This window comes from Engraulis encrasicolus, chromosome 3, assembly GCF_034702125.1.
Source record: "Engraulis encrasicolus isolate BLACKSEA-1 chromosome 3, IST_EnEncr_1.0, whole genome shotgun sequence".
Lineage (NCBI taxonomy): Eukaryota > Metazoa > Chordata > Actinopteri > Clupeiformes > Engraulidae > Engraulis > Engraulis encrasicolus.
In genome coordinates this window covers 47,656,916-47,671,365 of record NC_085859.1, presented here as the reverse complement: position 1 = coordinate 47,671,365, position 14,450 = coordinate 47,656,916, and the positions used below count along the sequence as shown (strand labels likewise).

General features: G+C 42.3%; 1 protein-coding gene across 3 annotated transcripts in view; it reads right to left on the bottom strand.

Moving 5' to 3' along the window:
- The window catches only part of slc4a4a (solute carrier family 4 member 4a), a 90,097-nt gene extending 85,264 nt beyond the window's left edge, over positions 1-4,833 (bottom strand). For 2 of the 3 annotated variants that reach the window (XM_063195551.1, XM_063195553.1), the window contains exon 1: positions 4,415-4,807. In XM_063195551.1, the coding sequence (XP_063051621.1) occupies positions 4,415-4,443 (29 nt within the window). In that variant the 5' untranslated portion in view covers positions 4,444-4,807. Of the gene's footprint in view, positions 1-4,414 lie in introns of all 3 variants that reach the window. The other variant, XM_063195552.1, reaches the window with a different exon arrangement.
- Positions 4,834-14,450: the final 9,617 nt, after the last annotated feature.

Here is a 14,450-nt window from a genome sequence, read left to right as displayed (position 1 = left end):
TGGGTATTGCTTTGTGTGTGTCCGTGTGTGTGTGTGTGTGAGTGTGTGTGTGTGTGTGTGTGTGTGTGTGTGTGTGTGTGTGTGTGTGTGTGTGTGTGTGTGTGTGTGTGTGTGTGTGTATAACCGTATGCAAATGTCTGCGTGTGCATGTGTGTGCATGCATGCCTGTGTGCGTGCGTGTGTGTGTGTGTGTGTGTGTGTGTGTGTGTGTGCGTGCGTGTGCGTGTGTGTGTAACCGCATGCAAATGTCTGTGTGTGCATGTGTGTGCATGCATGCCTGTGTACGTGCGTGCTTACGTGTTTGTATGTGTTTGTGTGTGTGTGTGTGTGTTTGTGTGTGTGTGCACGCTCGCCTAACAGTCCGCCAGTGTGTGGGGTTGTGCGTGACATGTAGCAAAGGACTCTCTTAAGAGGTGTGACCGACTGTACAGAGTCAAAGAAGTGAGGCCCAAAAATTTTTCAATATGAGCTTGCCAAACGAGGACCTCCATGGACCCTCATTTACAACTGCAATTAAAGGTAATGATGTCCGAAAAAAAAGACCTAAGGACCAAAGCTGGTTACTTTTTTGCCTGCCTTTTTCCATAACTAGGAGAGACCTTGCACCGGAAAACAATTTCCCTTTCCATTTCCCTTCGTCCAAATCAACGTGCATTGAAACTGCTTGTTTACAGTCCCTACGTCAATAAAAAAGCTCTTTTGTAAACACAAACAGGATGGATGGAACGCGGCTGCTTGATAACACAGCCCACACCCCCCTGGGAGGCCGCTATCAAGTATAATGATCTGCACTCTGTGTTACACCGTGGACAGCCTACAGATACAGCCCAGATAGCAGCTACCGTATGATTGGCTAGGCTTGCTCAGTTATGGGATGAAAACAATCATTATCATCACACTAGCTGTTGTATATTTCATTAATACGGCGCAATTATATTTCGCATGCTTATCAAATGCATGTTGCATTTATTTAACCCGTATATCCCTGAGTGAACAGAGAAATTGCTAGGACATAAACAGTTTGGATGTTTTCTGCATGAACACGGCTGTAGATTTTTTTAAAGACTGTTGGGAGCAATAATTGCTATCAGGATTAAAATTCGAATAATTGCACAGTTGACATGGAGCGCCATTCAAATCCCTCTGCATTCAATATGGTGTGTGTGTGTGTGTGTGTGTGTGTGTGTGTGTGTGTGTGTGTGTGTGTGTGTGTGTGTGTGTGTGTGTGTGTGTGTGTATATGCATGTGTGTGTGTGTGTATGTGCATGTGTGCGTGCCTGTGCATGTGTGTGTGTGTGTGTTTGTGTGTAAAGATAAGGTCTGACTGAGACTCTTGCTGGCCTTGTGGTACAGATGGGATCACCAGTTTGCAGACAAAAACTGAACAACAGTACATCATGACAACATTGCTATGCCATTGCCATTATTGAGACTCATATTAAGAACAGGTTAAGTAACAGATTAAGATTTGGACATTACCATTTAGCTAACAACAAGATTATAATGGATATCACAGATAAAGATATAATATATATATAGATATATATACTGTATATAGATATAATATACAGTATATAGTAGATATAAGATATAAAAGAGAAGCTCTGCATAACGGAGTTAACCAATGTCATTTCAGCTGCCAAGGGTAACTTGTACTTCAGTTTTAGATGTTACAGACTAGGCATTCACAACGTTCCCAGCGGTCCACAATGCAACTTTGGATTTGTGATATTCAATTCTTTTAAAAATGAGTTATGTATGTTATGTTTGGCATGTATCTGCAGTTCAATTCTGTAACATAAGGGATGATTAATATTCAGCAGTGTATAAAGTAAAAGCAGACGTTCTCTTACAGTGCATCTATCTCATTAAGTTCAAGTCAAGTCAAGTCAAGTCAAGTGGACTTGACTTAAGTTCAGTGGAAAAACTGGTGTCGTATGAAAACTGTGTGCGATCATGTATTAGTGTTGTAATTAACTTACATCAGTGAAAATACTTCTACTGGTGCTTTATACGCCTCCCTTAATATTGCCTGATGACTAGTATTTACTGCCAAAAACTATGAGCAGAGTTCTCTCTGTATTCTTCCTTACCCATTATATTATAGGATGATCCCATAATTTCAATCCACCACTCTGTGTGGTTACACGATCACGAAGACCAATAATCAGATATCATTCTGATTATTTTCCTTTCTTTGAAGCTATCGTGTAATATGCAAATCCAATCTCAATCAGATTTCTGCATGTATAACGACTGTGTAAACTGAGATTTTTCCAGAATACTTTGACAAATGCTTTAATCAGATTTATCTATGCATGTAACTGACTGATCGTGACATCTCTATTGCATGTCTGACTATCCCTCTCTCTCCATGTCTCTCTTTCTCCCTCTGCATGCGCGTGTGTGTGTGTGTGTGTGTGTGTGTGTGTGTGTGTGTGTGTGTGTGTGTGTGTGTGTGTGTGTGTGTGTGTGTGTGTGTGTGTGTGTGTGTGTGTGTGTGTGTGTGTGTGTGTGTGTGTGTGTGTGTGTGAGAGAGAGTGCATCTCTGTGTGTGTGCTCTTGTGCACACAATTACATAACAATACTTACAAAAACAATAACCCATGTCTTATTAGACGCAAACAAAGCTGCCACGCAGCCTCAAACATAACCGTGATACAGAACGACCTCCACTTAAAAACAGCATTGCCCAAGGTATTCTATACTTTACAAAGCTGCCAAGACTGACACTATATGCAACTGCAAAGTCAAAACAGTAACGGGAGAGGTGCTGCAGACTTTATGACCTCCGTCAAGGAGGTTATATTTTCGGTCGCGTTGGTTTGTTTGTTTGTCTGTCTGTCTGACTGTCTGTCTGTCAGCAGGATAACTCAAAAAGTTATGAACGGATTTAGATGAAACAGTGTGGAGTTGTTGGAAATGACAAAATGAACAAGTGATTAAACTTTGGTGGGTCCGGAACCAGGGATATTTCAAAAGATTCTTCGCCATTGCGGGATAGGGCGAATTTTGACATTCCAGTTTCTAACGCCACAATAATAAGGCAGAAAGACTTATTAAATGAAGGTGTAACATAGTCAAATGTTCTATCAAACTGCTCCCTTGGCGGAGGTATGCACTATCTGAGTGCATTTCTGTTTTGTTTTTTTTCTCAGGTTACTTAGTCCAGCACCCAGTACAATTAGGTGGATGTCTGTGTGTGTGCTTTCTACAACTACACAGTCTGGTCATCATGCTATTGGGGCAGCCGACCACCATCCCACCTATCGCTGTCCCCCTGCCTCAGCTGCCTCCATTGCCACCTATGGAGCGGTCCCTGACATAGCAAGCCTCTGCTGCTGTCATGCAGTGCATTGAAGATTCTGCAGAGAGACTGTTTACATGAGCTGGACAGTCAGCAACTAAACGCTTTGAGCGAGTGTGTCTGCCTTGCATTCCAGCCCCTGCTGCAAACACATTGAGTGACCACAACATTAGAGTAGTAGAGTGTGGCTTATGTGGCTTATACACACACCAAGATGACTCTTTTTTTTAATCACATAAAGGCAACTGAAGTAACCCAGCAGATGCAGATGTCATCATGTGTTACTGGTAGATTGATCTGAGAGATATTTATAGATATTGATTGTTTAATTATTTAACAGCCCTATCAAGGCAAGATTGCCATCATTCAAGTTCAAGTTCAGCGTTTTCTCAAGTTAGCCTACTCAAATGACACTAATAACAAATAAATAAATATGTTGAGGTTGGTCACATAAAAAAATGATGGATACACTTGTTCATGTGGTCAAATTTGGGTCGTTTGGAAACATCTGATAACTGATATGAGTACGAAATCAGGGCACTATCAAAGTGATGCTGCTAGTTTCTATGAATTAAACATGATTTTGCTAAGGGTTTGGCTGTCCGGATACTCCTTTTCACTAAATAATTTTAAAATGACGGTTATGGTAGCTTACTGCTGCACGTGTACAACAATTAACTTTGCTGCAATGAATGCAACAAGAAATGGCTTCATGTCTTTTCCATTGCACGCGCACTTTTGCTTTGTGTCGTGGCATTGCATTGGCACTTTGACGTTTCCATTGATAACACTATCAGTAGCATCATCTTTCAAGAGGTAGCCTAGTCGTCGTTGCACATATAGTTTATTGTAAAGGTCTCACTTTCATTTAATGCAATGATTGTTCACCTAAAAACACTGTGTATGCAGATGCCCGCGCGCACAACAAGAAGCAAGCCATGCACCCAGATCTGATTCCCCAGAAGCTGTCTTTACGCTTGGTAGGTGGCTGTAAACTTAGACAACTTCTACACCAGCATTAGGCCTATATCAAGCATTAAATAGAAGTACAAGTTGACTAACACTGACTTCAGAACGACGGCAAAACGAAAAGCTTAATTAACTTACTTTTGTTTGGTAGTGGTACCCCCGCTCATGATGGTGGCAACGACAGTTGACTCCCGGTGCTTCTTTGAGTAGTCCTCACGTTGTCAGCGCAGTCGCCTCAAAACAACGTGTTCCTCCTTTTGCTGTGTGGAGTTTGGGAGTGTTTGATTAGTTCGAAGGTATCATATTTACGTTCCCTGACAGCCACTATGGTTTTGCCTGTGACAAGCTGAGGCGACCTGCGAAATTGATTATTACTGTTACATTTCAAATCAATTACGCATGCCTTACTGGAGATCTACAAATCTTTATTGTTAGCCTATCTGCAAATAAGGAGCGTGCTGTTCCAGTGAAGAGCAAGTTTCTACCTTCGTCTTCTTGATGATTTCATTCGAGTCTGCATGAATATGAATAATGCTGTGTTGAAATGTTGCATGCCTGCGCCTCGTACATATTTAAAGCGCCGTCCCTTTGTAAACGTCACGCCACAAGTGGGAGGTCGGAAAGTTACCGTTTACAATTTTCTCAAACATTTGCCAGCGTGTTTGTAGCCTAGTCTCAGTTCTTGCATGGCTTGTGAAGCTGGGGGTCGCCTATCCCGCCGGGAAATAACTTGAACGTACGCTTTTTTTTCCCGCAAATGTTCATTGAAGTGTGTGTGTGTGTGTGTGTGTGTGTGTGTGTGTGTGTCTGGGTCTGGGTCTGGATCTGGATCTGTGTTGCGCACAAATAGTGCCGTAATCTTTTGCAATCCAGGGAATTGTGTCAATTCGCCAAAACATGTTCCAATATTTGTCAATTGGTTTTCAAATGCATCACACCATGTGCTGGGATTTGATTATTTATTTATTTATTTATTTATTTTTTTACAGTATCGCTCTGACTGACTGTACGACTAGGCTACGTGTTATAGCGACATCTTCCGGAATAGGCTACGAATGCCAGCCTTTAACCCCTTAATGCGCGCCGTACCTCCAGTGGCACGCTGTAATAGTCATTGAAATGTAACTACCATAGCACTACAATACTGACACAACACAGGCCCTTTAGTTATGCACCACGACTTGGTCATTACCATACTGGTAACAACAAATGTATAAAGCCGCGTCTTAAGGGGTTAAATCAAGCCACTCCAGTAAATTATGACTATCTGTAGCCCTATAATTTGGCCCTCTTCCCATTATTTGTGTTATGTTTAAAAATGTTTAGTGTCAAATATTGTGGTGTTTAACTGTAGGCTATATGCCTATTAGAAATAGTCACACTATGGCCTTTGTGTGGAGATTGAGAATTTCTTTCCAGGGACAAGAGGTGAATTGGAAGGCTATATAGGTTACCTGCAACAAGCCTACAAAACAGTCGTTGGACATGTTGTATACTTAACTGTAAGGTAGACATTAAAGCATGGGGTAGACAAGGAAAAGAACATGCAAGGGGGCAGAGTCTGGTAAACATTAATAACTCATACGTCTTTTAAGTCCCAAGAAATGCCACAGCTGTCTGAACTGGTCTGCGCTGGCAGTTATTGCGAGATTTGTTTGGCTTTTTGGCTTTGATCTGAGGGGTTATGCAGCTAGCACAAGGCAGGCAGGACACAGACAGACACAATGTAAGACTCCCCTGAGGCACCCTGACATGCATTAGACTAGCTCCCCTCACTCTCGGCCTCCCACCTGCAATGCACATTAAAGCTATTAGGCCTACCGTCTGCAATCCAGGGGTGCGTTTCTCAACAGTGTAATTGTTAGCCTGTTAGCAACTTGGATAGTTGCCAATGGGAAATTACATTGCAAACAAGAAATTAGCTAACATAGTTAGCAACTATGGTTTCGAGAAAGAAACCCCAGGACTGCACTGGGACCAAAAAAGGTCCGGCATTTTGTGTTTGACCTTCTTAATTGTTTACCAGTCTCTACATTTAAAAAAAAAATCCAACAGCATCGCACCCTAAAAAGCCCTGTGTGCCAGAATTCCAGTCCAGGCCAGAGTCTATATTTGATCACTGCAGATGCCTACATTGAAAAATCAAAAGGCACAGAGGGGGGTAAGAACATCACACACTCACAGTTACCCTGTAGAGGCCAGACAATTGGTCACTGTGTACAGATCCCGGATCAAAGACTTATCATAATTCACAACATTGGTGTGCCATTTCTTTTAACCCCCTTCGAGCAGAGCCGACCAGATTGTCACACACAAAAAAAAAGAATGTCCAAGTCTTAATCTGTTACGGGAGACAATCTTGACAATGCCATCAATGTTGATGACATACATAATGTAGTAGTGAATAGGTAGGAGTGAATAGGCTTGGCGACAGGCCCACCTGCAGTAAGAGGTTAAACCTCTGTTTGAGGCTACAAATGCAAAATTGTTGATGTGTAGCCCTGTCGTGGCCCAACGGTAGGACACTGGGTTACTACGCTGGCGACCTGGGTTTGATTCCGGCCTGTGTCATTTGCCGATCCTCCCCCATCTCTCTCTCCCACTCACTTCCTGTCACCATCTCCAACTGTCCTATAAAACAAAGGCAAAAAAGCCTTAAAATATATATATATTTAAATTGTAGATTTGTTAAGGCTGGTTTCATACAAGACCCAGTGATGTGACTGGAGTGCTACAGAGCAGACAACGCACTACCTTAATTACCCTAGTCTTTGGGTTTGTTATAGGTGTGGCCTAGACAACAGAAATCACCACACCACACTCGATGACTCAATGACAGTGCAGGAGAAGACACTTAAACACTGTCCTCACAGTAGCCTGCCAAGCATGGGTTATTGTCTGTCTGTGTCTGGCAGGTGTTCTCCAGAGTATGCAATTTGAAAAATTGCGACATGCAATTTACCACCTTGTCAGAGGATATGATGGGGGAAGGGCTATCTTGAGATATGAGCACTTACAGTAGTCTCTCTCTCTCTCTCTCTCTCTCTCTCAATATCATAGTATACCCCTCCTTGCCAACCTGTCATACCTTACAGTAGACTCTCTCTCTCTCTCTCTCTCTCTCTCTCTCTCTCTCTCTCTCTCTCTCTCTATCTATCTCTCTGTCTCTCTTGTCAAAGACAGCGTGCCAGTCTTTCCTTGTAGCCGTTTCTGAGGCTCAAGCTGAGCTTTATGAACAAAAAGTGTGTGTCGAGACGCATTTGATCCTGCTCGTCTTAGGGGAGCTCTCATCCCAGCGGATGCCAAGTCTTGTCTCGTCTTCTTCATGGCTCCCACAGGCACTTACCGGTTAGAACAACAAAGGCCAGAACCCTCCTTCCTTCAGCCTCACGTGTTCTCGGAAAGGAACGACTAGTCATGTTAATGCAGACCTATATCAAGGTGGTCACATATTTGGGAAGGTGAGCAGGGGATATATTATCTGCTGAATACTGTATCCTGTCTTGCACTTTAATGTCTGGCCTGTCTCTGTCAACGAATGACAGAGTGAGAAATGTCATTTCAGAAGATAACTGTCTGGCTGACTTTTGATTGACTTTGTTATGGTTATTATAACCTATATAAATATCAAAGTTAATGAAAAGTAAAATCCAGTTTAAATTCGAAGTTACAGTAACTGATGTGATGAACCTCTTGGTATCGAAACATGGAACCGAAAGACAAGGCAGGTTTCCATACCCAGAAGATCCTTACCATTTCGGTCGGTGCCATGAAGGAACCAAATGTTGGTGCCCAGCCCTGGCTATATTATTCTTTGGGAGATGGTAAATGGACTGCATTTATAAAGCGCCTTTCCACTCCTTCGAGCCCTCAAAGGGCTTTATATTGTATGCCTCACATTCTACCATTCACACTCACTTTCACACACCAGTGGCAGCCACGCAGGGTACCACCAGCCACGAGGAGCAGCTTTGGGTTAAGGATCTTGCTCAAGGACACATCCGTGGGGTCAGGCAGAGCGGAGCTTGAACCTGCAACCCTCTGGTTGCCGAACGGCTCCTCTACACCTGAACCACCACTGCCCAGATGTGTGACTCTGTCTGGGGTAGCTTTGTTTTCAGGCATGTAGATGCAAAAAAATCAAAGGTGAATTTTGTTATTGCAATTAGGTTGGCACATTAAAGGTGTTTTAAAGATTTTCACAATACAGGTTGGTTGTAAATGGTGTATAGACTGTACATATAAACAGGATTAAATCATGTACAGGTATGCACTCTATTAATGGGTGGCAGAACCCGAGGCCAATAACTGTACAATACAGTGTCTGATAAACCCACTACAACCGTGATTATTGTAATCAGTAGTGTAGGGTACAACATTCAGCTGACCAAAATGAACAGACAGAATAAGCGACACATTGTTGGATGCCCTCTAGTCATCCCAACTCTCCACAATTCTGACTCATATGCTCCTTCTCTTCAAAGGTAGATGCTATCCCCCAGGAAACTGGACAGGAAACAGGAAACTATAGTACTTTTTGACTGCGTTTATTAAAGGCAATGGGGGACCTATAGCAGAAGGCCTGTTGGAATGCTGAAATCCAAACAAAGTTAAAGATATTGCCAATGCGGAACAAAGACAATTCATAAGAAGGAGGTACTTCACTATACACAATGCTGGAGCAGACAGTTTAATAGTCTGGGGCTTTCCTGGGCTTCTATGCACGGCTTCTTATATTGCTGTTATACAAAGGAAAGATAATAATAGGGTTCTATTAATAGGTGAAGAACCTGTCCTCAGGTGGATTGTGGATCAAGCCTGTCTCCGAAATGTGAACAGGCTGATGGTAAGCTCTGGTGCATTGTGTTTGTTAATTGTAGGACTGTAGCATGTCTTACTAAAGGGTGTCACTAGGGAAGTCATGGGTAGCGTAATCGGTTAGGGCCTCAGACTTGTTGCCCAAAGGTTCAACTCCCGACCCGCCAGATTGGGGAGGGGGGGTTGGGGTACCGTCCCGCATCACTGCTCCTTTTGAAGTACCATCAGGGTTTGCATGGGTGAGTCATAAATGCAATTTCACAGTGTGCACTTGTGTGCTGTGGAGTGCTGTGTCACAATGACAATGGGAGTTTGAGTTTCTCAGTTGGGCTTTTACCTCATTTCATTGCTATTGCTTTTATGTTGACTTCCCTTATCAGACATCTCTGATAGATAATGCACACTGTGGTCCTGGTGAAACGCTGCTAGTCACTGAAAAAGCTTTACTACCATAGTATTACACTACTAGGACATGACACATGGCCTTTGGTAATACACTGCAACCTGTAACAGGGGCCATGTCTTTACCCATTTTGACTAAAGGCACCTGCAAAGAAATGCCTGCTAAATGCCCGAGCCCTTTTTGGGAAAAGGTGCACTCAGCCCATAAAAACGTAAAATGTCTCAGTATCCAACACACATAAAACATGAAATAAGTTTTATTTAAAAGATAAGGCCCTCCTCTTCCTTTAGAATGTGTTAATTCAGCTCTAACTTACCCCCGTTTTTAATTTAAAGAATCTAAAATCTCATGAGCCTGAATGCATGCTTCTATGCAGCTCCAGGTGCCAAGGTCAATGCAGTGTATCGCAGCATCCCACATCGATGGGTTAAACAGAATACGGTCTGTAGCTGAGCCGTTTAATAGATAAGACTGCTTCCTAGATAAAGGTTACACTAGGTCAGTGGTTTCAAATTGGGGGCCGGGGACCCCTGGGCGCTAGGGGGGTGCTAGGGGGGCCGCAGCAGGTTGGTAGGAAAACTATACATGGATTCTCAGTGTTTATCAACACGATATTATGAGGAGGGGCAAGACACTGGCAGCCAACCACGTGAGCTAATTTTTTGACCGACAGCAGTTTCCAACAATCAGGGGTTGAGTTGTGTGCAGCTAGGTTCGCGTAGTCAGGTTATAAACAAAATTTAGAACCCATGTATAGCACAATTTTTATTTAAACTAGACTGCATTCTTGTAGAAAATGCTAGAAGTTGGCTTGCCTTTTAGGCCAAAGCATACATGTTTTTTGTTTGTTTGTTTATAAAACGATGTTGTGAGGAGGGGCAAGACACTGGCAGCCGACAGCGGTCTCCAACAATCAGAGGTCGAGTTGTGTGCAGACAGGGTTGTGCAGCCAGGGGAAAACAAAAATTGACAACCCATGTATAGCATTTGTAATAAAAATAACATAATCTAACTTAGCTAACGAACACTGAAGAGTTACTGTCAGAACCCTTAATTGGCAACACCTGTTCTGGTTGACCCACTAGGCCCAGCAGCTAACTAATTAGTCCTCACAGCAAGCAGTGGTTGCCATTGAGTATTCTACAACAGAGTTTTAAAATTCAAAAAATTGACAGTTACTCTTCAGTGTTCCATGCCTTCCTTAATTAGCCACACCTGTTTTAGTTATAAGTACTGACAGTTAATGTTGTGCAGTAAAACGTACACCAAAATAAACAAAAATAACCTTAACAATATTCCCATTAAGAACTGCATTATAATAATCTATTGCATCTCTGAACATTACTTCTATTGTTGTCAAGTTATTATTTTATATATTCCAGTGGGGCACTGACTAACAGACCTAGACTATGATGTGAAAAGGGATGCAAAGAAAATAGTGTGGCATGGCCTATGTAAGGGGGTCCTTGGCTGCAATATACCGCTATGTCGGGGGCCTTGCCATGGTAAAGTTAGAGAACCCTTGCACTAGGTCACTTAGGTGCGCCCTAATGCTCCACTCCTGGAAAGTATAATGTGCTACTACTCACCTGCACTTGAAATGTTTTTATTGCCATCACACACTTTGACCTTTGTGTTCATATTTCCACCGGCATCTTATTTATCTGATAATAAAGGGTCAAAGGTATTTTGTTTTCAGTCTCAGACGCGGGAGGGTTGAAAGGGAAGCTGGGAGATTAGAGAGACTTCATTGCTAGACTATTCTGCCCTCAGGCTGTGTACATATGATAGTCAAAACTATGATGTACATACTGTATATGTTGGGTGGATGACTAGAATTTTTGAACATTATTTTCAGCTGCGATTAAAAACTGACCGTCATGAAGATCTATGCCTGTCACATGACAGAGGGCCATGTATGAGGAGTAGAGCGAGGGGCGAGCAGAAGTGGGGAAGGATCCTGAGGATTTTAAAGCAGTATTGTTTCAACCATTACACCATGGCCGGTCTTGGACCTCTTCATTGTGTTTCTTTGATTCCGATGAAAGAAGTTTAGAGTATACTGACGAATGTATGATGTTAACCCTCTAGCTACCATAACGGCCGTGAACGTCCGGCTGGATCTGTACCAGAACGGCCGCGGCCGGCCGGAATATTTTCATATGAAAATATGATAAATGATATATTTTCATGCAGTTTTTCCAGCTTTCAAACACTTTAGCTCAATATTACAGACCCTCCTCGATATACTTTCAGTATAAAAACTATATGTTTATATTATATTATTTTTCAGTATTTAGATTTTATTACGAGATGCGCCGCTTTATGCGATTTGGTAATCTGTCGTCAATTCAAATGACGGCCGTCCGAGATTGGATGGCTACAAACACAACCATTCTGTTTCTACAACCAATATACACTAAATATGAAAACTTCCAACCCTCTTCAATCTATTTTCATGGTCAACAGCACATGTTTATGACTATTTAGGCTATTTTAGATCATGTTGTTTTATTAGGCTTATGATATGGTGTTCAACTGTGATGAGTTCTGCCATGGTCCTAAATAGCAAACACAACTGTCCATCCGATGTCTACACGCTACATATTAAAAATGTAAACTGTCTTCGGTGTGTTTTCAGAGTCAAACCATATGTTGGTATCCAACTATCTTAGTGTCCTGGAACAACGACCAGCGACAGCTCTGCGTAACAGCGCATCTGGAAGCGCAGCATGATAGGCTACTCATTTTGCGTGTCAGCTTTGGCAAAGCAGTCATGGACTGTTACTACTCCACGTGTCCTTCATAAAAATGTGCGTGAAGACGTTGAGTTGAATGCTAACTTCCAATAATAGCCTACCAACGTGGTGTTTGTAGCACTTAAATTCCGTATTACTCGGTGATGCCTGGCGCGTCTTACCTGTGCCAAATTGGGAGGGTAAACATCCTTACAGCTCCATTCATGTCCTGTCTGCTCGCGGACACATCTACCGTTATCCTTACACGTCTTTGGCATGGTTTAGTTCAAACATTATTAGCTAGTGTAGTCCATTACAGTTATACAGCTTGAAACCGCTTGAAAACAGGACCTTTGGGTGAACGACATTTGTTGTCGTCACATGATCATTGTTCAACTTTGACCCTGGATGGATGGATGGATAGACGAAGGATAGATAGATAGATGGATAGAGAGATCAATAGATAGATAGATAGGCCTAAATATATAGATATATAGATAGATAGGCCTAGATAATATCGGATTTTATCACATTTTTATCATTTAATCCACATTAAAGGCACTCTATGGGAATACTGAACAATTAATTATCCATAAATGATATACCATTTGAAAGTGTGTTTTCTCTACTTTAATATGAAAGTAACTTGTAATTGACACTTTTCATTTCTTTTCAAGTTATTTGACATTATTTAGAATATGACCAAAATGTCAATTTTTCCTTAGAATTCCTGGTAGGATTCCGGCCTATTCAAAAAAAATTCTGGTAGCTAGAGGGTTAACATAGGCTTACAATTAGTTATTTTTTTTACATTTTCATTTGGAGTAGTGCATTGTAATCTATTGATGATTTAAATGCAAGCATTCCCCTCATTATGGGACACAGAGATCTAATCGATACAGTGCCACATTCACATCCTTACAATGGGCCCTGTGACGAATTATGATGGGCCCCTGTGCCAAACAAGAAAGGCACCCCCCTCAACGGAGGTTCCAAAAATTCTGGGGTTGGGTTTGGAGTTAGCAAATACAGTAAGCCTACATACAGTGGAAATACAGTAGGCCTAGTTAAAAGTGCCATTTTTAACACAATCTGAGGACACAAAGATAAACTAATAATGAGGTGGATTATTTTTTTTGTATCGCATAGGTTTGAGCTTCAGGGCCCATTTGGCTCTTGGGCCCCTGGGCCTGGGCCTGGCAAGCCCGTGCAATAACCCATCCTTACAATGGGCCTCATCCTCAGGTATCCCTCGACCTTCCAAAGCAGGTGTCAGAATTCTCTGTCCCAGCAGATGCACGTGCACAGCGAGAGATGTGAGCATGGAATGTGCCACAGTCTGTGCAGGGTCATGGATATAACATTCCAGTAAGGGACGGATATTGAAGCAAAGACATCTGGCAGCGTGAACTCTGAGGGGGGCAGGCTAGTCTACTACCCAGCTGCCTCTCCAAAGCCATCGAGAAGCAACAATGCTTCCGGCAAATTCTTATTACGGTACACTGTCCAGTCTCAGAAGAATGAGGACAATGCTGTGCCTTTTACTGTAGCATATGTCAAAAAAGGAAGAGTCATAGGATTTTGTTTGCCAAAACAAACTCTAACTTTTCAACAGAGATGTGACACTGAGTCAAGTGTCTGAAAAGTCTGAGAGATGTTGATAAACAGCGCCACCCTGTGGACAATGATGGAAGTCTCAGAAAAACATTGATGGAGGAAGAAGGGAGGTACCGTCCTCGTCTTTCCTTACCCTCTGGAGCAGGGTATGACAGGCTGGTAAAGAGGGGGATATTATAATACTGAGAGAGAGAGAGAGAGAGAGAGAGAGAGAGAGAAGGAGACAGAGAGAGAGAGAGAGAGAGAGAGAGAGAGAGAGAGAGAGAGAAGGAGACAGAGACTGAGATAGAGATGGCAACTAGACATCAGACAGAGAGAGACTGTTGAACATACAAGGTATGGCAAATTTTCTGAAACACTACAATCTGGTATGTGATAAGAAGCTGTAGTCTCGAGTTAACTGAGATGCACTTAACCAATACAAACAGAAGACCTGATAGTTCAGTTGCTCAGATGTGCAACATTTGACAGCTTCAAGAAACACGACTAAAATCAAGAGACAGACACAACCATCGCTGTAGACTCTTATTTGAAGTGGGCTGAGACTGGGAAAAGCTTCTCTTCTTGTCATTTGTTTTACCAATTATTCACAACAAAA